The sequence below is a fragment of the Panthera pardus genome, unplaced genomic scaffold, assembly GCF_024362965.1.
Source record: "Panthera pardus isolate Hobbes unplaced genomic scaffold, ASM2436296v1 HiC_scaffold_25, whole genome shotgun sequence".
Classification (NCBI taxonomy): domain Eukaryota; kingdom Metazoa; phylum Chordata; class Mammalia; order Carnivora; family Felidae; genus Panthera; species Panthera pardus.
Window position 1 is genome coordinate 32,110,167 of NW_026526821.1, and position 25,349 is coordinate 32,135,515.

The 25,349-nt window shown below is 41.0% G+C and overlaps 1 protein-coding gene across 4 annotated transcripts; it reads right to left on the bottom strand.

Moving 5' to 3' along the window:
* Positions 1–12,828: 12,828 nt before the first annotated feature.
* Positions 12,829–25,324, bottom strand: TRMT6 (tRNA methyltransferase 6 non-catalytic subunit). Of its 4 annotated transcripts, none has more exons than XM_019462563.2 (11): positions 25,020–25,322; positions 21,417–21,544; positions 19,879–19,988; positions 19,239–19,330; positions 19,032–19,115; positions 18,636–18,760; positions 17,371–17,729; positions 16,830–16,915; positions 15,881–15,983; positions 15,696–15,782; positions 12,829–14,332 (listed from the first exon to the last, which is right to left on the bottom strand). In XM_019462563.2, exons 1-11 carry the CDS (start codon positions 25,145–25,147, stop codon positions 14,141–14,143), a joined length of 1,494 nt encoding a protein of 497 aa, XP_019318108.1. In that variant the 5' UTR covers positions 25,148–25,322; the 3' UTR covers positions 12,829–14,140. The 4 variants fall into 4 exon arrangements, with proteins under 4 accessions (XP_019318108.1, XP_019318111.1, XP_019318112.1 ...); XM_019462565.2 differs by having other exon boundaries at positions 14,220–14,332; positions 15,696–15,810; positions 25,020–25,323; XM_019462566.2 differs by lacking the exon at positions 21,417–21,544 and having other exon boundaries at positions 25,020–25,324.
* Between the last annotated feature and the right edge of the window lie 25 nt (positions 25,325–25,349).

Sequence of the window (25,349 nt, forward strand, 5' to 3'; positions counted from 1 at the left end):
TTGTGGGAGGGGGATGGGCTAAATGGGTAAGGGGCATTCCTTAATACGAATCTACTCCTGAAATCATTGTTGCATAAGTAACTTGGATGTAAATTAAAAGAAAATAAATTAAATAAAAAAATAAATTTGAGAGGATAGCACTAGGATTTGTTTGTCTCTGGGTGCAGAATAGGAAAAAGAAAAAAAAAAAAAAAAGCAAAACTTTAAGTAAAAGAATGTCCAGGATATAAAGTGAAAGAGCTCAAGAAAAGACATCTGTTCCCCCAGGATAAAGAAAGTTTAAGTAGACTTGAAGAAGCTGTTTCAAAAATGATCATAAGACATTACTTTTTAAATCTTATTATCTGGAAAGCTCTGGGAATAGCAAGCCAAGGGTCACTTTTCAGGGCCAAGGAGAGCCTGGATCATGGGAAGCACTCTGGACTGAAAATCAGAACATCTGGGCCGGTCCAGACAGATCCCTGGACCCTCAGGGCCTGTCTGATTTCTACTCTGTAAGAAGACAGGGTTCTGACTCTGTTACTAAGTAAAGGTATGACTTTGGACAAGTTGTTTTCCCCTCTCTGGACCTCAAGTTCATCAGCAAAATAAGGATACCTGCCTCACTGGGTTGTTATGAGGATGATATGAGTATGCAAGACACTTAGAATAGTGCCTGGCATATGGCATGATGCAGGAAATGTTGGCTGCTACCACTGACCCTGCAGCTAGCTACAGCAAGACAGGTGGAAAATGTCCTCTTCTTTTACCTGTCATTTCATTCCTCACCAATGGTGTCCCCCAAGGGATAGAGCCCCAGGTGCCACAGCAGCAACCTGCTTGGTAATATAGCTTTATAGGCTGCCTTTATCTCCTTGTCCCACTTTCCTACTGGTAACCTCAACTGGTGTTTCCTGGAATCACCTCCCAAATAAACTACTTGTCCTCAACTTCCTACCTTAGGGTTTGCTTCTGGGGGACCCAAACCTAAGAAACCATTCAAGCCAAGCTTGTATTATGGAAAATAATACAACTACAGTTTCATATACTGCCATTGTAACCCTTTGTGTTATTGAATCTTGATACAAGTTACTAAGAAATGCTTAAGGGGCGCCTGGGTGGCTCAGTCAGTTAAGTGTCCAACTTCGGCTCAAGTGATGATCTCACAGTTTGTGGGTTCGAGCCCTGTGTCAGGTTCTGTGCTGGCAGCTCAGAGCCTGGAGCCTGCTTCAGATTCTGTATCTTCCCCTCTCTCAGCCTTTCCCCCACTCACATTCTGTCTCTCTCTCTCTCTCTCTCAAAAATGAATAAAAATTAAAAAAACAAAACAAGGAAAAAAAAGAAATTCTTAACACATTGCAGTAGACACAACAATGTCTTTCCCTTTTCTCTATTGCAGTTCAGTAGAAAAAATCACTTCCTAATAAGATTCAAGGGTCCAAGATGAATAGCTTACTCACTGGATAAGAGAAGGCAAAACACTGCAGTGCACCAAATGCCAGCCTGGCAAGTCACTCACTCACACACACACACACACACCACTGTTCATGAGAAGCTGCTGGCAGACCGAGCCTAGCAACACATGGTCCTGGCCTCTGGTGGATGTCCTGTGCACTAGCACATCCTTTCATTTTAGTTTGCAAATTCTTCAGGGCAGGAGAATGTGTAGGCACAGATGACCTATCAAGGATACAGGAGACATTCAAGAGAATCCCACCTGACTCATGGTGCCAGCAGAGTGTGATTAGGACCTCTATAAATGCGATGCCACCATTTATTTAAGACAAACTCACCATTTATTTGAGACAAATCCAGGCCACTGTTTTTTTCCTCTTTTAATCAAAGTAGTATATATTGATGGCAAAACATCAAGTAGTCCTGAAAGGCATACAGTGGGTGTTTTGGGTTGAATTGTGTCTTCCAAAATGACATGTTGAAGACCTAACCCCTAGCACCTGTGAACACGACCTTACTTGAAAATCGTCTCTGCTGATGCAATGAAGTTCTGTTGAGGTCATTAGGGTGGGCCCACATCCAATACAACTAGTGTCCTTATCAGAGGAGGGAAATCTGGACACAGACACACACAGAGGAGAATGTCATCTGAAGACATAAACATGGAGGGAAGATGGCCATGTGAGGATGGTGGTAGAGATTAAAAGTGGGCTGCCACCAGTCAAACATCTGGGGTCACCACAAGCTGGAAGAGGAAAGATTCTCCCCTAGAACTGTCAGGAGGAGAATGACCCTGCTGATACCTTGATTGGGACTTCTGGCCTCCAGGTCCTTTGTTAGGACAGCCCTGGGTATCTAATACAATGAGAAACAAATGGCTTCTAACCCTCTCCTCTCAAATCCTTTTGCAGATGTAACTATCTGTATTTAGAGTTCTTTTCCTATTTGAATATTTGAATTGTCATGGTCTCTAATTAATATTTTATCAAGGAGGAATTAAAGCACAGTGATGGAACAGGAGGGGAGAAAGGGTCCTAGCATTACAAAATGAAAATGTACAGGGGCGCCTGGGTGGCTCAGTTGGTTGAGCGGCCGACTTCAGCTCTGGTCATGATCTTGCAGTCCGTGGGTTCGGGCCCCGCATCGGGCTCTGTGCTGACAGCTCAGAATCTGGAGCCTGCTTCAGATTCTGTCTCTCTCTCTCTCTCTCTCTCTCTCTCTGCCCCTCCCCCACTCATGCTTTGTCTCTCTCTCTGTCAAAAATATAAACAGTAAAAAAAAATTAACAAAATGAAAATGTACAACATATCATTGTAAAATATAGTATAATTGGGAGATCTCAGGTGCTAAAATAATTAACTCATGAAAATGAAATCATTATTACTCTGTAGCTCAGAAACCAGCCTCTTGGATACATAACTGGCCTCAGGGAGAAAGTGAAACACCCTAAAAAAAAAAAAAGTGTGGGTTGTCAGCCATGTGGACTTCTCAGGGAAGGACACTTCTGGCAGAGGGAATAACAAGTGCAAAGGCCCCAAGACAGTAAATGTGGTTGGTATGTTTGAAGAAGTGCAGGGAGGCCCATGTGGGGGACGTAGAAAGTGAAGTGGCACTAGCCAGATCACACAGGGCTTTGTATGGCCTGGTAAGCACTTTTGCCTTTGCAACTGGAAAGTTGTCAGCAAAGGACTGACATGATTTGCTTTATACAATAACAACACTCCAGCTCCTGGGTTGAGAGAAGGCTGTAGGGGAAGTGAGGACACAAACACAAAAACTAGTAAGGAGATCATTGCAATAATCCTGGTGGGTCACTGTGATGGCTTGAACCAGGATGTGGCACTTGAACCATGGGGTAGGGAAAAGTGGTCAAACTATGGATCTATTTTGAAGACAGAGGACAGGTAGGGCTGAAGGATTTGGTGTGGCATGAGTGAAAGAGAGGTGTCAAGGACGAATGCTTTAGGCCTGAGCAACAGGGAAGAGCAGAGGTGAGGAGGCTTGGCTTAGGAGGGAAGATATCAGATTGAGCTATATTAAGTCTGAAACATGACCAGATACCCAACTGGAGGTGTTGAGTTGGGTATATAGGCCTGGAGCTCAAGGGAAAGGATGTGCTACAGACATCATGTGGGAGTCATCATCACAGAGATGGTATTTAAAGCCTTAAAACTGGAGAAAGAAGAATAAATGAAGCCCAAAGTTAGTAGAAGTAAGGAAATGACAAAGATCAGAGGGGAAATCAATGATATTAGACTAAAAAGACAAAAAAAGAAAAGACAAAAGAAAAAAAATCAGTGAAACAAAGAGCTGCTTCTTTAAAAAGGTGAACAAAACTGGCATACTTTTAGCTAGACTTACCAAGAAAAAAGAGAGGGTTCAAATAAATAAAATCATAAATGAAAGAGGAGCCATTACAACAGACAGAAATACAAAGGATCATAAGAGACTACTGTGAATAATTATATGCCAACAAGTTGGACAACCTAGAAGATATGGGACATCCCTAGAAACATACAACCTTCCAAGACTGAGTTATGAAGAATTAGAAAATCTGAGTAGACCAATTACTAACTAATAAGTAGGTTGAATCAGACATCAAAAACCTACCAACAAACAAAAGTACAAGACCAGACGGTTTCACTGGTGAATTCTACCAAACATTCAAAGAGGAATTAATACCAATCCTAAAAATGTTCCAAACAATTTAAGAGAAGGAAATGCTTCCAAACTCATTTCTATGAGGTCAGTATTATTCTAACACCAAAATCAGACAAGGGCACCACAAGAAAATTACAGGCCAATATCGCCACTGAGTATAGATACAAAAATCCTCAGCAAACTGAATTCAACAATACATTAAAAGGATCATACACCATAATCAAATGGGATTTATTCCAGGGATGTAAGGATGGTTCAACATCTGTAAATCAATTAACATGATACACGACATTAACAAAATGAGAGATAAAAACCATATGATCATCCCAATAGATGTAGAAAAAGTATTTGACAAAATTTAACATCCATTTATGATGAAAACCCTCAAAAAATAAGTATAGAGGGAACATACCTCAATATAATAAAAACCATAAATGACAAGCCCACAGCTAACATCATACTTAATGGTGAAAAGCTAAAAGTTTTTCCTCGGAGATCAGGAATAAGATAAGGATGCCACTGAGAACTCTAAAACATTGATGAAAGAAGTTGAAGAAGACACAAATAAATGGAAAGATATTCTGTGCTCATAGATTGGAAGAATTAATATTTAAATGTCTACACTACCCAAAGGAATCTATAGATTCAATACAATCCCCACCCAATTCCATGACATTTTTCACAGAAATAGAATGAGCAAGCCCCAAATTTGTATAAAACCACAAAAGATCCCAAAGCAATCTTGAGAAAGAAAAAGAAAGCTGGAGGCACCACCATCCCTGATTTCAAAGTATATTGCAAAGTTATAGTAATCAAATTAGTATTGGCATAAAAACAGACATATATGGGCTTTGCGCTGACAGCATGGAGCCTGCTTGGGATTCTCTCTTTCCCTCTCTCTCTGCCCTTCCTCTGCTCATGAAGGTGTACGCACAGGCTCTCACACACTCTCTCTCTGAAAATAAAAAAAATAAACTTAAAAAAACCCCTCAGAGATATAGATCAATGGAACAGACTAGAGGATCCAGTAATACATGGTCTATTAATTTACAACAAAGAATCCAATAATACACAATAGAGAAAGGACAGTTTCTTCAATAAATGGTCCTAGGAAAACAGGACAGCCATATGCAAAAGTATGAAACTGCAGCACTGTCTTACCCTATACACAGAAATAAACTCAAATGGCTTTAAGACATGAATGTAAGACCTGAAGCCATAAAACTCCTAAACACACACACACGCGCACGCACACACACACACACACACACACACACACACACACACTCTCACGGTAAGCTCCTTAACAACAGTCTTAGTGGTGATTTTTGGATTTGACACCAAAAGCAAAGCAAATAAAAGCAAAAATCAACAAGTGAGATTACATCAAACTAAAAAGCTTCTACAGAGTAAAGGAAACCATCAACAAAATGAAAAGGCAACCTACTGAATAGGAGAAAATATTTGAAAATCATGTATCTGATAAGGGGTTAATATCCAAAATATATAAAGAACTCATACAATTCAATACCAAAAAAACCCCCAAACAATCTTATGAAGAAATGGGCAGAGGACTTGAATAAACATTTTTCCAAAGAAGACTGACTGATGGCCAATAAGCACATGAAAAGATGTTCAATAAAGATGTTGTATTATCAGGGAAATACAAACCAAAACCACAAAATATCACCTCACACCTGTCAGAAAGGCTAATATCAAAAAGAAAAGTAATAACAAGTGTTGATGAGGATGTGGAGAAAGGGGAACCCTCATACACTGGTGGTGAGAATATAAATTGGTGCAGCCACTGTGAAAAACAGTATGGAGGTTCTTCAGAAAATTAAATATAGAACTGCCATATGATCCAGCAATTTCACTTCTTCACTTTTGGAAAAAAAAATGAAAACACTAATTTGAAAAGATATGTGCACCCCCATGTTCATGGCAGCATTATTTACAATAGCCAAGATATGAAAACAACCTCAATGTCTACTGATTGGGTAAGTGGACAAAAAAGTTTATATAATATATAAAACGTAAAACTAGTCAGCCATGAAAATTAATGCAATCTTGCCCGTTGTATAACATGGATGGATCTTGAAGGCATTATGCTAAGTGAAATAAGTCAGAGAAAGACAAGTATTGTGTGATTTCACTTATATGTGGAATCTAAAAAAACAAGACAAATCAAAGCAAAACCAAAAAACCAAGCTCATAGATACAGACAATAGATTGGTGGTTGCCAGAGTGGGGAAAAAGGCTGGGGAGTGGGCAAAATGAGTAAAGGGGGTCAGAAGGTACAAATTTTCAGTTACAAAGCAAGTAAGTCTTGGGGATATAATGTACAGTGTGGAGACTATAGTTAATGATACTATATTGCATATTTGAAAGTTGCTAAGAGAGTAAATCTTAAAAGTTCTCATCATACAAAAAAATTTTTGTAACCACATATGGTGACAGTAACTAGACTTATTGTGGTTGATCATTTCTCAGTGTATACAAATACTGAATCATTATATTGTAGCCCTGAAACTATATATTATGTAACGTCATAATATAATGTTAGATGTCAATTATATCTCAATAAAAACAAACCCTGAAAACTGAGTAAGATCACCTATTGTTTATATAAGTGAGTCAAAGACAGCTCCTATGCATTGGCTGCTAGGATTTTTCACTGCAGACTGAGAACTGTTAGCTCAAAAGCCTGCCAGTGACACATTCAAGTTTTACACATCCACTTAATTTTATTTATTTATTGAGAGAGAGAGCATGTGCGCAAGTGGGCCAGGGGCAGAGAGAGGGAGAGAGAGAATCCCAAGCAGGCTTTGGACTGTCAGCACAGAGCCCAACTCTTTTTTTTTTTTTTTTTTTTTTTTTTCTTTTTTAATATATGAAATTTACTGTCAAATTGGTTTCCATACAACACCCAGTGCTCATCCCAAAAGGTGCCCTCCTCAATACCCATCACCCACCCTGCCCTCCCTCCCACCCCCCATCAACCCTCAGTTTGTTCTCAGTTTTTAACAGTCTCTTATGCTTTGGCTCTCTCCCACTCTAACCCCTTTTTTTTTTTTTTTTTTTTTTTTCCTTCCCCTCCCCCATGGGTTTCTGTTATGTTTCTCAGGATCCACATAAGAGTGAAACCATATGGTATCTGTCTTTCTCTGTATGGCTTATTTCACTTAGCATCACACTCTCCAGTTCCATCCATGTTGCTACAAAAGGCCATATTTCATTTTTTCTCATTGCCACGTAGTATTCCATTGTGTATATAAACCACAATTTCTTTATCCATTCATCAGTTGATGGACATTTAGGCACAGAGCCCAACTCAAGGCTCAATCCCATGAACAGTGAGATCATGAACCGAGCTAAAATCAAGAGTTGGATGCTTAACCAACTGAGCCACCCAGGTGCTCCACACACCCACTTATTTTAAACAGAGCCCAAATAAGCCAATCTTTAGACATTTAAGGTTCATCTGCTTTGCATACCTTCAGCAAATTTCCAGCATCTGCTGACCATTAATTAGAAGACCCCAAGCCTTATAAGACTTTGTTCCTCAGAGTTGTTGGACCCAGGGACTCCACCTAGATGGGAGAGGGCCCTCTTCAATTCCTCTTCAATTCCCCTCTCCCTAAGGGTTCCCCTGCTCCTCCCCTTCTTTGAAGCAACTCCCTTGGTGTAGCTTCTAAACAGATTCCCTCTGTGAACAGCATCCCCTCCCTTGTAAACCTGTCAGAGCAGTCCCATCACTCCATGAAGCATGTGGGTGCTACTGCCAACTCATGGTCATATCTTTTTCTTTGATCAGATCCCAAATCCCTCGAACAGCCTACACCTAGCAGTGTGTAGACAAAAAAAAAAAAAAAAAAAAAAAGGTAAAGAGTGCAACTGCTAAGGCCTGGGGCAGGCCAATGCTGTTCTAAACATTAATCTCAGAGATGAAGAGGAACCACCAACAGAGATGGAGGAAGAACAGCCAGAAAGATAGGAGGGAAACCAGAAGAGTGGTGTCCTAGAAGCCAAGTGAGAAAACTGTCATAAGGAAAGGGGTCAACCATGTCAAGCTCTGCCCATTGGTCTAGAGGACCGTAAAGGAGCTCTGGATTTCACATCTTTTGTTGCTGCTGGCTCCAGACCAGTTGTCTGCTGTGGCTGCTCCAAAGTTCTGCTCTCCTGATCCCTTCACCCTACAATCCCTCTCACCACTTCACTTACTTCGTGGTCAGCATACCTCTTAGATGGCCAGAGAGCACATATTTAAGGCTTTGAGGGCCACACGCTCTCTGCCACAACTATTCAACTCTGCCAACGCACAAAAACAGCCACAGACAATACTGTAGTCCACTAAAACTTCATTTGTGGGCACTGCAATTTGCATGTCATGTAATTTCCATGTCATAAAATTATTCTTTTTTTGCTTATCCCTCCACCTATTTAAAAATGTAAAAACCATTTTTTTAGCTTGGAGGCCATACAAAAAACTGGTTGTGAGCCAGATTGGGCCTGTGGGTTGTAGTCTTCTGACCACTGATTGATTTGATTGATTTAAATGTTTATTTGAGAGAGAGAGAGAGAACATGCATGAGTGGGGAGTGGGGAGTGGGGGAGGGGTGGGGAGGGGGAGAGAGGGGAGAAAGAGAAAACCTAAGCAGGCTCCATGCTGTCAGCAGAGTCTGATGCAAGGCTCAGTCTCATGAACTGTGAGATCAAGACCTGAGCCGAAATCAAGAGCTGGATGCTTAACCAATTGAGCCACCCAGACGCCCCTGACCATTGACTTAAATTGATCATATTCTTTCTTATTTTTGCCTCCTCTTTCCTTGAGTCTGTCACCATATGGCTTTAGCTACTTTGTGTCACTCACAGGTGATGGGAAAGAACTGTGAAAACCTGCTTTACTAACTTACTTGTTTGGAGAAGAGCATTCCCAGAAGGCAAAGGATCTCATTTCCTCCACTGTCTGGATCAATTTCTCTACTTTTTAAATTTTTTGATTTAGAATGGTAACACTAAGCCGACCAAACATGCAACAGATTGAACCCACTAGCATCTAAAACCAAAATTTCCTTACTGCCTTGTTATCTGTCAGTGTGAAAATGAAATGTAAAAATCTTTCCAGTCTTGTCCTAATCATATCTTAACTAGATGCCAAAAGCCCAGGTTATTAATGGAACTGTAAAAGAGGCCAAAAAAAAAAAAAAAAAAAAAAAAAGGAGGGGAGATGGGAGTGGGGGAGGAAGGTACATATTAATTTCCTATGCTTCAAAGATTTGATACGTCCTCATAAAGGGTTAAAAAGCAGAGGGTGTCTAATAAATGTTGAGGAGAATAAGGTAACAGCTTATCAGTTACTCTTTAAGTAGCTATTCAGGGATTCACATTTCTCACCATCTGTCCTGTGCTATGTAAATCCAAGAACCTGTAATCTATTTTTGCAAAAAATTAACACTACTTTCCAGGCAGCATTATATTTCAAATAGAGATATCAGATACACCAGGATCCCTTCTAGCAGTGCACTTAAACACATTCCAAAATTAGGAACACACAAGAGCAACATTAATCTTTTTAAAAATGTTTTTAAATGTTTATTTTTGAGAGAGAGTGCGAGCAGGAGAGGGGCAGAGAGAGATGGAGACACAGAATCCGAGGCAGGCTCCAGGCTCTGAGCTGTCAGCACAGAGCCTGATGTGGGGCTCGAACCCATGAATTGCAAGATCATGACCTGAGCTGGTAGTCTGACACTTAACCCACCAAGCCACCCAGGTACCTTAAATATTAACCTTAAATATCGAATTTCTAGAACAATTTTTTTTTTTTAGCATTGCTCTTGCAATATTTATAATCAAATCAATGCTTTAAAACAAGATGAAAACACCCAATTCCACCCCCCCCCCCCCCAATTTTGTACATATTAGTGAAGAATGTATTTTTGGCTTTTCCATATACAACTAATGAATGAATGATTGCCTATTAAGACTTGCTTCATATAAGACAGGACCAAGATGGCAGCATAGGAGGGTCCTGGACTTTGCTCCTCCCATGAATACACCAAATGTACAGCTACACATGAGTAATTCCCTTTGACAGAAATCCAGAAACTAGGGGGCACCTGGGTGGCTTAGTTGGTTAAGTCTCTGACTCTTGATTTCGGCTCAGGTCACGATCTCACAGTTCTCATGATCTCACGGTTTGTGAGACTGAGTCCTGCATCAGGTTCTGTGCTAACAAGCATGCAGAGCACGCTTGGGATTCTCTCTCTCCTGTTCTGTCCGCCCCTCCCCCCTCAAAATAAACTTTCTCTCTCAAAATAAACTTAAAAAAATAAATAAATAAAAGAAACCCAGAAACTAGATGACTGACTCCTCCTACACATCAGGGGAATGAAAAAATCCCCACATCAAAACAAGTAGGGAAGGCTGAGACATTCACCACCAACTCTACCCTGGGCACAGTAAGACAATTTGAAGAGAATCCCCAACCCTAACTCCCAGCTTCTCTTGAGTGATGGATTTGGACCACACATATAAGCACCCCAACTTTTGATTCCCACTCAAGGAATGGACCCCCCCAAACACTTATCTCTGAAAGCCAATAGCGCTTGGGTCCATGAGACCCATATGACTGGAGCAAAGAAGTTCACAAAGCCACAAGAGCATTTGCCCTGGGGCTCAGTGTAGAGCAAAAATGCTCATCTCACAGTCTTTCCCTGAAGGATATGACTGCATACTTTACAAGCTGCTGCCTGAGGGTCCAGTTTCTGATGTAGCACACATTTAGAAACCAGCTGCCATCCTCCCAAGAGGCCCTGGGAGCCAGTGGGCACCTCCCTTACCTTCTCCCTCTGGTTCACTCCAATGATAAAATCAGATCACCAGCACCTACCTGGATGAAAGGAGCTTGTACATGTGTCTGGCACCCCAGCTTTTGTGGATGCCACCTAAGGGACCCTGGATCACTTCTAAAGCTGATGGGACTTACATTCATGAGTCCTACAGCACAAAGGCAAAGAATCAGTTTTTAAACAGGTGCAGGAACACATCCCTGCAGCTATTCAACTGGGGTCAGCATAGAGGAAGCAGGCAAACATGCCAATCTCCCAATTTCTCTCTGGAAGGGCCTTAACCACACACATCGCCACCTGCTGCCTGAGGACCAGCTGATTAATAGCAGGTCTTGGCACACCCTCAATTACCAGGGACCACTAAGAACAAAGATAGTGGCTTAGGCAATCATGAAGAGACAACCAGCAGCTCAGACTAAGCTGGTTAGTGAGGTTTACCTCCTACACAAGACCAACCTGTCAAGACTGGGAGAGGCTGCTGTCATATCTAATATGCAAGCACCAACATAGAGAGAAAAAAATAAACAGAGGAATAGGTTTCAAACAAAACAAGCTAAATCTCCAGAAACAGATCTTAATGAAACAGAGATAAGTGATTTATCTGACAGAATGTTCAAATTATGATCATAAAGATGTTCACCATGGTCAGAACAATTCATGAGCAAAGTGAGAATTTCAACAAATAGAGAAAATATAAGTACCATAAAGCAATCATAGAGCTAAATAATAAGTGAACTAAAATATTCAATATAAGGGTTCAAAAGCAGATAGGTCAAAGAGAAGAAAGGATCAATGAACTCAAAGACTGGGCAGTGGAATTCATTCAATCAGAGATGCAAAAATTTTTTTTAAATAATGAAAAAGTTAGCTTAAGGGACTTGTGGACCAATATACACATTACAGGGGTCCCAGAAAGAAAGAGGCAGAAATTTATTCAAAGAAATAGTGGGGGGCGGGGATCTGCTTCACACCTCTAAGCTAAAAAATCATCTCGTTGGCACCACTGTATATGTCCAAGTACCCTAATCCAATGAAGAAATAAGATGGACATTACAAACTGATTTTTGTCTTTATTTTTTGACTGCCACTCATTAAAGTGTTATTGCACATAACTCTTGGAGTGGCTACATGTCCAGAAGTCATAGAATTATCCACTCATCTGCTCCAAAGGTGGATGTCTACTTTACAAACAAGAAAAAAAGCATCATGTAGTTTGGCGTGCTCTTGATGTGGGTGTACACACAGAAGTGTTTCTCAAGCAGTGGTCCCTGGGTCAGCAGTACCAGCCATCACCTGGAAACTTCTTAGAAATGCAAATTTTCTGCCCCACCCCAGACTTACTGAATCAGAAACTTTGAGGTGCTAAACAATCTGTGTTTAATAAGCCCTCCAGGGAATTCTGGTGCACACTAAGTTTTCAAGTTATTGAATTAAGCATCAGTTCTCAAAGATGAAGTGAATAATATGAAAGAGAAAAAAAAAAAAAAAACAACAACACTTGGTTTAGGTTAACTTTTACTGTTGGTATATGAGTTCACAAGAAACTCCAGGGCAGCTACATGGGCACACAGGGCCTTGGTAGTGCAGACTTGCAGAATGAATGAAATGGGATGGGACTTGAAAACTCAATGAATAACAAGTATGAGAGGATTCTAATGACAATGACCCGTGGAGAGCAGCTGCTACAGAATCCAGTCTGTGCATGTATTCTCCTTGACAAAACTTGACTGGTTGTATGTGGGTGAGGACTGTTTGCAAGGACGTGTTCAGAGAGGTTATCAATTTGGGCACGTTTTCTTATACAGATCACATGTCACAATCAGCTGAAAGCCAGTGAATGTGGTGTCACTGACCGCATCATTAATGTAAATCAGACGAATCGTAGTAGGAAACACTTTTATTCTTTAAAAGGAATTGTTTTAAGAAAAAGGAATCAAAACTGTACTTGTTGGTAATCACATTGACCGTTATCAGGATAGTACATGCTATTAGGAAAATGTAATTTCTTTTTTTCTGAGATGCTCCTTGCTGGATGATCAGCATCTGTGCTATAATGATGTGAACAATACACACTACGAGCATGTTTAGTAAGCAAGACAAGAGCCGTGGCTTACTCTAAACACTTTCCTTGGCTATAGATGACCAAATAATTTGATTATATGTTTTCAGAGCTTAGAAAGGCTAACCACCTAATCATGCCAGAGCTCAACAAACCAGCATTAATAATCACCAAAAAAGGCACTTTAAAATACAACTGACAAGGAGTGACACTAATGCAATGAGAACTGGTCTAAGCTCTGCACTAAACTGTCATAGTTCATATAGATAGTGCATTCTCTCTGTCTCCGTGTATATGTGTATATATAAATATATATATGCGTATATACCAACAACCATATACATATGTATGTGTGTGTACATATATATACATATATTTATATATCTCTCCACAAGTGTCTGGGTAGGGGGAAAAAAAACCCTTGTTGTTGCCTTTAATTGAATAGTACACAAAAATTCTAGTCACTTCATTTCGAACAAAGAAGGAGGGGACTGGCAAATTAACCCAAAAAAGTACCCTACTACACCTCTGTGTTGACAAAAAAAAGCAGTAAAATAAATACTCAGAACTTTCCTAAGTTATCAACTATTAAAATTAAAAAACCTAGCATTTTAAAAAAGTTTATTCCACTGGAGAAAACAGGGAGGGCATTTTTGGTACTGTAAATCTCAGACACTCATACATCCATATTGCTTAGGTTAAAGAGAGCAGAATGAACACAAGAAATGTCTTCCACAAATTCCTTTTTAGTACCTAAGTTTTCTCTATGTTGTGTTATTCCACTTAGCTTAACACATAAAGTCTTGTATAAATATATTTCTAGGACGTCTAAATTCTCAGGATATTTGCACAGAGTATCAAATGTACTTAGAGGAGTTTTGTGAAATAAACAGGATTGGCCACATATACCAGTCCACTGCATACACCCCAGGCTTAGGTATTTTGGCTCGACGTTTTGACAGACCAAATCTATCTGTGCCAGAAGTGGACAAAAGGCTTACTCGTCCTTCCCAGGAGCAGGTGTACAGACATGTTCTTATTTTTGAATGTAAGAAAACAATTAGTAATAGCATTTAAAGTTTAATTACTAACTGTATAGTGCCTGAGGACAAAAATCAGAGCAATTTTTGAAAGCTTAAGAGTCAGACTCTGGGCATTTCCGTTTTTTAGCTGCTGGCTCTTCAGTCTTGTGTAATTCTAAAGTGCTTGCGTTGGATTTGAGACTGGGGTCTGCTTTAAGGTTATCCATGGCAACAGTGAAGCCTGAGAGAAGGTACCCCCCACCTCCGCTCATCAGTAGTTTGGGATGACTTCGATCTGGCAAAACCTAATCAAGACAGAAAGACATTCATGTTTTCCTAAGCAGATAAAGCACATACTAACAATACACATGCTGGAAATCAGAGTTTAAACGACACAGATTCTCTTGAAGATTTAATTGGATCAATTCCTAAAGAGCTCCTCCTTCACATAATAGTGCAGATAAGAGTATAGAAACTGGTTTAAGTGGTTTTCTTTTGAAAAATAAAGCTGGAGCTGCTGCTCTCAAACCTGACGCAAGTTTCCGGTGGCAAACAAACAAATGGTTGGTGTAGTACTCCTGGGCCTGTGCGTAACTTTCTTTCTATTGGCTCCAGGAAGCTTCATGGCCAACAGTGGAGTTTCAGTCCATGGAGAAGTAGCTACTGGACACATATCCAGAGCCTCCCTGCCCCAATACCTTGTTAACTCTGACAAGATCTCTTCTCTGCCGTTACCATAGCTCAATAAGATGACTGTCATGAAGGGCAGGGTCCGCTCAGGGCTTTAAGTATCCCAGATTAAGTAGGACGATGTCCAAGCAGCAGGGCGGTGCCCGTGGCAGCCATGGCGGTGCTCCCTCAGATCTTCCAGAGGGAACCAGCTGTGAGGAGTTCAGGCAGCAGAAAGCCTCTAGGTGCTGCTCCTTTGGGATCCTCTGCAGCATTCACAGCCAGGGAGGCCATGGGCCACTCCAAGTCGATTACTGAGCATGGGTACCAGGACCACAACATTTCTGCTCAACATAGGGCTCCTTTAATGGGCACTCTTTGCTCTGGGGTTCCCCATTATGTTGGCTGAGACCTTCTGAGGGTAGCACTGCAGGATCTTCCCGCCCATCTTCCTTTCTCCCCGTTCTCTCACAGCCATCAGACCTCCACCATGGTCTGAGGACTTTCCCATCTAATCCTGCTTCCTCTCTCATCTTTCAAAGACATTTTCCCCCAATAAATCCCTTCCAGTGCTAATTCCATCTTAGCAAATGCCTTCCAGAGGACCTGAACTGACATGGAGCCCAGAAGTAAATCCTGAAAACCTGATGAAAAGATATCCCGGGAGAGAGAAGAGAGTCACTTTCTTATTGGCCTAGGGAATTTGCTATTATCATTTATTCCCTCCACAATGATCTTGAGGCCTTGAAGAAACATGAATCATAATTGTTTACATTTTAAATGTCTCTGGACTGAAGTTACAGAGTAATAGACCCTGACATGAATGGAGAAAAAAGGGTCAGGAAAAGCCAAGGCACTTTCTCTGAGTTACAGGCAGGAGATTCTTTCATCTCTGTAGACAGAAATAGGCAAATTTCTATTTAACAACTTCTGGCACTACTGCAAAGAGCCAGCAACTCAGGAGAGTAGCTCCCAGGAACTGGCTCTAAGAACACGTACCTGGTAATTCCTGAGCCAGGTTTCAGACAGTCTGAGGTTGATGACCCCTCCTCTTTCCCGCAGTTTTGTATAGCATTCCAACAGCGGCTAAAAGCATAAAAAGAGTTGAGGATGACTTTGAGGGCTGTGATTTGAGTATTAACATGCAGACACAAGAACTCTCATCCATTTCATTTCAGTATTACCTCTTTATACTGACAGTAGACCACGAATGGCCTTGAAGGGGCCACGAAGTCCAGCAAAGTCAGCAGGAGTGGAGTGGGATGGAAACGACTAGCTACAATTAAACTGTAAGGAAAACATTAGACAAATTATTTCTCTGCTCGGCAAGGCGGAGCGCAGATTTTAAAATGTATTTAAAATGATCATTTATTTGCCATGACTTGCACAAGGAAGAGCTTGATATAAAACATTCTACATATTCAAAAAAACAAACAAACAAAATCATAAGCTATTACTTTCCAAGAAACACAAAATGAATTAAAAGCTCTTTTGGGAGTGACTCAGTGGCTCAATTAAGCGTCCAACTTCAGTTCAGGTCACCATGTCATGGTTCATGAGTTCAAGCCCCACATCAGGCTCTCTGCTGTCAGTGCAGAGTCCACTTCAGATCTTCTGTCCCCCCCCCCCTCTCTGCCCCTCCCCTGCTCGTTCTCCCCCTCTCACAATAATAAACATTAAAAAAAAAAAAAAAGCTCTTTTGGTGCTTGGCAACTCTAAGTTGCATTTAATGACACTCCTGATTTAAAAACAAAAAAATCTGGAAACAAATCCAACATGGTACTTACTGGCTTTACGGATATCTGAATCTACGACTGTCAGGTTTCCCCTAGCCCTTACGGGTAGCCAGTATCACACCAGTTTGAATGCCCCACCACCTGTATGCAGCAGGACCACACAGACCCATCTGACACACGGTCATCAGAGAAATTCCAAACTTATTCTAAAACTCTGAAACCAGCACACTTTCCCACCTCCACTAGATGCAGCCTCCTTTCTTTAAAAACCCAAGACAGAATCATCATCTCAGCTCCCACTATAATCAAAGCAGACAAGCAGACAAGCAGACAGACAATTCTAATCTGTTTGAAGCAAAACCCATGAGCACCCAGATATCTGCATTCATCAACGCACCCATCTGCATTTCTTTCACTCAGCAGAGCAGCAGCCTCTAAATGTCTTTTCCTTTGCTCTTCTTGTCTCCTCTGCTTTTCCTGAATCTTCAAGAAGAAAAAGAAGAAACTAATGTACTGAGGCCATTCAGTCAGGTTTAGGAAACGCTGGTCTGTCAGAACATTTCAACAATATTTAGCAACTTAAACTAAAGCAACAGAAGGTCATTCATAAGAAAGTTGCAAACACATAAATCCATATGTTATAAAACCATCATTAAGCTACCTGGTATACAATGCTTCTGTATCCTAAAGCTCCATCCCAAGATCACATCACATACGTGTGTACACCCACACACACGCTTTCTCCATCTGTTTTGATATTCACTATCTTGGGCACTGATGCTCCAAAGCCAAGCCAAATCGCAGTGCTTAAATTAAGTTAACTGAAACTGAGGGAGTTACACAGTAATAGATCCTGACATGAAAGGAAAAAAAAAGATCAGGAAAAGCCATAATGAGGGGAATGTTATGAAGGTAGTGGGGACTCTTAATACTCTTACATAATCTTTTTTGCTTCCTCTCTCTTTAGGCTCCTTATATTCTGGATCTTGAGAGACAATTTCCATTGTTTCTTGTTCCTGTGGGTGATGGCTCTCTTGGGCTTCTGCCACACTGTCTTCCTTCTCTTGCTCTGTAGTCTGTTTTTCCTCCAGGGTGCCATTACTTTCTTCAACTGAAGCACTGTCTTTAGGCTCTGAAGATAACATCTCTGCAGAAAACGTGCCATTTAGGAGACTGTCCACTTTGTTGAGTGGGAATTCATAAAGACCACTGAGGAAAGATTTGGGAAATCCAAAACATGCTGTTGCTGCCCGAACAGGTCCACCTCCAGGGTACAGCTGAATAATGGAACCAAAGCCTGGATTAAAAAAAAAAAAAAAAAAAAAAGCAAACATCTGCTTGATGGAGGTGATTCTAGACTATGCAAAACCTCAGGGTCCGCCACAGTAAGAAGATAGAAGGTCTCTACTCTGCTCAGAGGCTGTAAGATGATGCAGCTCCTCTGGGGTCTGTTCAGTCTATGAATATGCCCAGTGAAGGAAATATAATTCCAAAACACGGGAACAAGAAATCTTTTTTTTTTTATTTTGCTTAATGTTTCTTTGTCTTGAGAGAGAGAGAGAGAGTGCGCGCATGAGCAGTGAGGGGCAGAGAGAGAGAGAAGGGAGGGCATCCTGAGCCACCCAGGTGCCCCAACATGAACAAGAAGTCTTAACGCTTACCCCACTTAACACTATGGTAAAACCCTGTGATCGTGCAAATTTGGATGTCATGTGATCGGTGACTGGCTCTCAGCTTTCCCCTACTCCAATCCTCAATCAGGACAGTTAAACGTTCTTATCTTCCACAGGGTTAGAGAGAGGACAGGCAAACCAGGCCGTGTTGCGTTCCTCCAGGACAAAATATACCCCCAGTATTCTTCTCATACTATCCCCTCAATTCACGCCAATAAAATGAGCGCCAGCTATCCAAGAATTCACTGAAATCACTGTCCTGGAGGTCCAAGCCAGAAAAAAGCTTCAGAAACATCCCCATTGATGTTGAAGCTGGAAAGGGCAAATACCATCCAGGGGCACCAACACAGCACTGGCTGGGAGATGTGGACGCTGCAGGAAGGTCCCAGGGACGGGAGCTGTGCAGGCCCACCCAAGCCATTTCATTAATCTTGTAGTAACTCAGCCTCGCTTTCTGTGCGTTGTGTTTTTAGGCCCCTCTACTTATGTCATGGTGGTGCTTTAATGAACCTGAGAACGTTAAATCTTACCTCCCATTCGTTCCATCATTGCACCCAGTACCAAGCCTGCACACGTTTCCATTACAATCATTTTATTGCCAGCACGGATATTTCCCAACGTCAACATCTGGGCTAGGGTATCGTATCTCATGTGGCTAAAGAAAAAAAAGAATGATTCATTTATTTTTAGCTAAGCAGGGACAGCTATCTTAATCATCATTTCTCAAGTTTTATTTGTTTGTTTCACAAAAATGATGTTGGTAAGACTATAGATTGCTTTGGAGACAACAGTAAAAAGAACTTACAATTCATGAGGTAGGAGGACACTTTATGCAGGTGTGCAAGTTTTCATTTTACTTAAAATCATGACTTTTCTTAAAGATATATTTTCCCCCAATTATACTTTTGAAAGGAAACAAAGCGTACTTAATTTTTCCAGGTTCTCTTGCATAATACATAATTGAAAGAATGCGGGTGGATGGCTTCACAACAGTAATGATGGCTTCATACCTGAGGGAAGAAAAAAGAGGACATCAGTCTTGAAAAATTGGCTTAAAAATATTTTATTTTTAATAATTTTATAAGTCTATAAAGATTTAATACTTTCATCTTTTTCAAACAAAGGCCACTTACTTCTTTTTCTTCTTTTTTATATATTTATCTTGAGCAAATTCTGTCTTGTCTCGGAATGTTGTACTATTTTCAATTAATTGCTGAACTATTTCCTATAAGAAAAGGAGCAAGCAGATTTCCTGAAATTTTATTTCCACTGAAACGATAACTTCAAAGGTTTCTTACCCTAGAACGTATACAAAGACCTGATTTTCCAGGCCCCTTTCCACACAAGTCCAAATGAATACACTGCATTTTTCACTCTATCTAGAACTTGTATTAAAATACAAGTACTTTGTAACTCCAGTTAAAACAGGGTAAAAAAAAAAAAAAAAAAAGAGAGAGAGAGAGAGAGATACATAATAAAGGGAGAAGGGATGTAAAAGAAAGACACTGGCTGAAAACTTACTGAAAATGAACCAAGTTAAGCTCTGATATGCACTAAGTTATTAAATTCTCTTTTGCTAATAATATCAGTAAGGTCACTCACATTCCTGCATAAAAGAAATGATATCTTTGATATATTGAATTGCATGTACATTTCAAACTATTTTTAAGAGAAAGTATTTTTACATTTCACCTTAGGTAAATCCTGCTTTAAAAACCAAATAATTTCCTCAAAACCATACAAAAACAAAACACAACATCCTTTGAATATTACCTCTCCTTTAATGCCCTTGTCCTTTAAAGCTTTTATGTCATCTTGAGTAAGTTTCTGAGATTTCCCATCATCAATTATATTTCGATTATCAGTGCCCGCTTCTTTGGTCTCTAAGGAAGGAAATTGCTTTATGACATTTATGATCTGCAGTTAGTTAAAATCTTTCTTCTTCTAAGTTCATGTCTACATCCAGCCCATCAGTCATTCAAATTTGGCCTTCTAATTCCATTGCCTCTATTCCTCCCTCCACTCTTTTCTTGCCATGACTGCTCCAGTCTCTAACTCCTATTCCTGCTCCCTCCCACTCTTGCTCCCTTACAATCCACCCAGATACCAGAGTTCTCTTTACAAAATGCAAACTGGCTCATCTAATCCTCCCGTGCACAAAACAGTGGCTTCCTACAGCCAGAATACATTCCAAAGACGACCTGCAAGGCTGTGTACGCTCTGGCCCCTACACTTTAGCCACTCTGCCCTTCTTTCTCTTCCTCAAACACACCAAACATAGGCTCACTGCAGCGCTCTGGCACTTGCTGCTGCCTCCACTTGGAGTGCTTTTATGACAATCTCTGGGTAGATTTCTGCCTAGGTCCTTCCCATCACTCAGCGGTGAACTCATTATCTCAGCCAAGTCTCACCCAATCAGCTTCCAGCACACCTCCCTGTTTTATGGTCTGCACAGCACATACCACCACCTACAAGTATGTGTTTAGCTTGTCTACTTATTTTTGGTGTTCCCCACTGCTAAGTCCATTTCATGAGATGGTTTATCTCATAAACTGTTACAATCACACTGCCTAATCATACCTGGAACATATTTGGTGCTCAATAAAAATATGGATGTTAACTGAAAAGCATTTAATTGGTTTGAACAAAAATTTTAAAATAGTATTTGAATTATTTGATTTAAAAAATTATTTTAATTAATAAAATATCTTAAGTACATTTATTTTAACAAATGTTGGAGTACTTAATTTTAATTAACAATAACTACTAAAATTATGGGCCTTTGCTACAGGCAAGGCACTGTTAGGAACTTCCCATATATTATATGACTGAACACCAGCAACATCCTGGGCATTAAATGTACGTATGGCTCCATTTTACAGATGAAGCTCTAAGACCTAGAGAAACCAAGTAACTTGCCTAAGGTGACAAGGCGAGTGATAAAACAAACTTAAACCTAGTCAGTTAACTTTGAAGCCAGACTCTCAACCTCTACCCTACATGCTAACTGCCTCCAGCAATTATTTAACTTCTGGGCACTGAAAGGGCTCTCTACCTGCTCTTAGCAAGGGTTCCAGGGATTAAAAATTTGGCCTAAGGTTGGAGAGCCAGTTAATGATGGGCTAGAGCCAGAATCCAGGTATCTCAAAAGTCAAAAGCAGACCTCGCTTCATTCCATCAAGCTACAGTTCTTAGATTACGAGTTTAAGTTTCTTTGAGGATAGCTTGGGTTAGCATTTTAGAATTGGGGTTGACAGGTTTCTGACTAGTCAGCTCAAGAGCACCTATTTCATATACCCAAAGGAGTGCACCTGAAGTAGGCTCTTCCTTCTTCTTCTTAGGCTGAAGACTTCCTCCATTGGTCACTTCAAATGTGGTTCCATAACTATGGCCAATGATGTTATCCAGATAGAACCACTGCTTTTCAAAAGTTACTTTTCTGGGGAAGAAAATGCAATTAGCTGTATCTTATTTGCATTCACTGTAGAAAAAATATGCTCAATCAAATTTATTTCAAAACTGGTCTCCCACAGAGACTGATCTCTGAACATTATCTCTGAACATGAACTGACAAATGAACTAGAGAGAACTGGGTTGGACAGAGACAAAATTAATAAGAAGCCACAAAAACAGTGAATTTGGAATGAGAAACAAGGACAGAAGACATTCCTCTTCTGAGGCATTGGTCTGACTCCAACTTGCACTGACAGGATGTCCTAACTCATAGGTTTGCAGATTTCCTAAATAAAGGGTCACCAAGATTGCCTGGCCACTGAACACACACTGTGACACTGTGACACCCCTCAAACAATCATTGAGAAGACAGGGATTTAACAAATTCCCTGGTCTAACTGGCTATTTCCTTTAAAAATTATCTAGTAAAAGCAGGGGTGCCTAGTTGGCTCAGTCTGTAGAGCATGTGACTCTTGATCTTGGAGTCATGAGTTCAAGCCCTACATTAGGTGTGGAGCCTACTAAAACAAACAAACACATAAATAAATAAATAAATAAATAAATAAATAAATAAATAAATAAATATCTAGTAAAAGCAAATTATGTTTACAAATAAACATTACTGACAATCTATACATTTGGAAATATGCCTAATGCTGACAATGCTCTACTGAGGATCTGGCAACTTTAGCTTTCCTCATTATCTAAATTTTTATCTTATTACCATTTAAAGGGAAAATCCCACAAAAACAAACAACCTTTTCTTTTTCTTCAAAACACCTACTGAGTGTTGACAAGTGGCTGGGCAGTACATACCAGTGAGTTTCATGCTTTTTCATTTAATTCTCACAGAAATCCTGGGACATAGCTCCTTCCTGATGAGCAATCTAAGGCTTAGGAAAAGTATCTTGTCCAAGACTCATAGTTACATAGTGGGAGGCTGGGATTAAAATCCAGGTTTTACTAACTCCAAAGCCTGGTACCTTCCACTATACCACACAGTCTGCCCCAGAAAAGACCAATGGATCTCAGGAAGCCCTGCCTAGTTTTAGGACATGGCCAGTGTCCACAGAACTCCGAATCCTGGAAGACATGTACTGATTAATTCTGTTTGTGCCCCACCCTACACCTTCTCTTCCTTTTTCTGTGCCCCAGGAGTCTATGACAGAATGCATAGACCACATCACCCAAGCTCCCTTGCCAAAAGTTTCTCACCACTGCTAGACCCTGGGTGCATCACCATTCTCTGTTGGTTCTCTAAACCTCACCACACCACTGTACGTGTATATGTCACACCTTCATTAAATCTCCTCCCTTGAACCATCTGAGTGAATTCCTGCGAGATCCTAAGTTATCCAGATAGGATCAATTCTTATTCTTTGCTGTGTGCCCAGTTTCTAAAACGTAATAGAACATAACAGACTCTAAAAATATTTGCTGACATAAATCTCATCAGAAATTGAAACTCCGTTCAGTCCAGATGTGCAACCCACACTCTCATCCCTTGAGCACCCCAGTGCTAGTGAAATACTGAGTCTGAGATGGTTTGGGTTTACCCTTCTGGCTGGGGGTCTGATATGCAAAGAAAGGTGTGCCACTCAAACTGAGCGGCGTGACAAGACGTCACTGCCCTAGTCAGGAAAGTGGGGCCCAGTCAGAGCAATGCAATGCCATGTCTTCACCGAGAAAGAGTGGGATGTGCAGTCTCTTCAGTAAGCCAGGATTGCTTCTGCCCAACCAGATGTGTGCAGACCCGAAGAACAGTAAAGGGAGAGTATGACCTGGGATTTCGATGAGCTCAAAGCATCATTTACTAAATCAAACGGAAACTAATGCAATGGCTTCTGCCAAGAAAAGTGATGAAAAGTGCTTCCAAACAAGTATGTCTAGAGTACGAACAGAGTACTTTTTAGAAATAAAGATGCTACTGTCCGCATTGCTGGTAATGAAAAAGCTCTTGTCTAAAAGAGCACATTATTAACAACCACGCTCAAACGTCCACTTTTAAAATTAAGCAACTTGAGAAAAGGGCAAATGAGAAAGAAAAGAAAAAACAAAATTTCACCTGCATGGTCATTATACAGCTGTGTAAACTTGGTATCATTCATCAAGCATAACCTAAGGATTTTGCTGCACTGTTACACTTCAATTAAAAAGTTTAAATAATTAATATTGGCTCTTTCCAAAATTATACACTTGAAGGCCAGCACACATTTCTAATCAGAAATTCTAGAGAAAATGATGCAGATATATTTCTGGACTAAAAGAACCCCCCACCCCCTACCCCCACTGCATTTATTTTGCTTTACCACACTGGTTCTTGTGCAATAAAACTTGGCTGTCACCAGCATGGTGCTTTGCGGGCTGTTACTTGATTATTTTCTAATGACACCTGTTTCACTTTAAATACCAGTCAACAGTTTGGTTCACACAGGAATAAAATAATTTATCTGAAGGGAGAACTTAGAAACTCCAAATCTCAGAGCACCTAGACTGTGCTCTGCAGAAAGCTGTTCTCCTGACACTGAACTCAACTTGTTTCATTGTCTAAAGTACTATAATAACCAAACTTAAAGGAAAACTTGGTTGTACTTTTCAGATAATTAACAGAAACATCTCAATACATTTTCAGCATTAATAAGCTATTGGGATTTAACAACCTCACCACTCCTGCCAAAACGTTACCAAAAATTCCCACTTTTCTAATGTTAAAACAGAGTTATAACTAATCAGCATGTTCACAAATCAAGCCTGATTTCAAGTTTTGAGATCTTGAGCAAACTGTTTTTAGGTAATTTAACTTTCCTAGGTCTCTTCGCATCCCTGTGTGTTAAGTGAGGGAATCCTAGAGTAATCCTACATTCTATGGGAAGTTGTTTTCCAACATTACTATGTGTAAACAGTTATTCCAGTTTGGATACAGAAAAGAGACCAAAGGTCAGATAAGGTGGGAGACGTTTCATTTTTGTGGGACTGATCCTGGCTGAGGGAGTAGGGAGAAAGGATGGTCTATGGGAAAAAGGCAGGGGAGGGGAGGACCCCGAGAGTCAAGGATAGGAGAGAATGGTTGGTGAGTTCTGTGAGATAACAGGAGAGAACATCTCAAGAACCTAGGAGAACAACTCCAGGACACAGGGAAGGGTGAGAACAAGGAAGGGGGAGAGCACTTGAGCACCAAAGGGCCAAGTATGAGAAAGGGAACCCGGTGGAAAGACCGAGAGGGATGTTGAAGGCAGAAGACCAGGTTTGAAACCTTGGAAGCGGCAGTCTGCAGGAAGGCAGAAGGGACACGGGAATGGGATGTTGGGGGAAAAGGTTTCTGTAAGAAGATCAAGAGGAGAAAACGAGGAAGGAGGTTGGGGATCCACAGATCCAAGAACTGGACCCTGGTGGGAAGACCTGGAGAAAGGGGGTATCTAGAAAATGAAGCGGGGACCCTTAAGGCCAGCGACCTGACTTACTTTCTCCGCTGGACTTGCACTGCTTTGAACACATCTTCCCGTTTCAGCACCACGAAGTCGCCGTCGCGGATGCGGTGGTCCTCGGGATGCGGTGGCTGTGGGCCCGGCGCCTCCCCTGGGCCCTCCATGGCGCTCAGCCCGTCTCCCCGCTCCGCAGCGTCTCTCGGGCTCCCCGCGCCCCGCCCTTCGTCCTCTGCTGTGGCGGAGGCCAGCCTCACAACCACAAACCAAGTGGACGCAGAACCCTAGGACCGGCACCTCCCCCACGTGCTGCGCGCCGCTTCCGCTTTCCTGTGGGGACCTCTGGACAGCTTCCGGGAGTCTCACGGC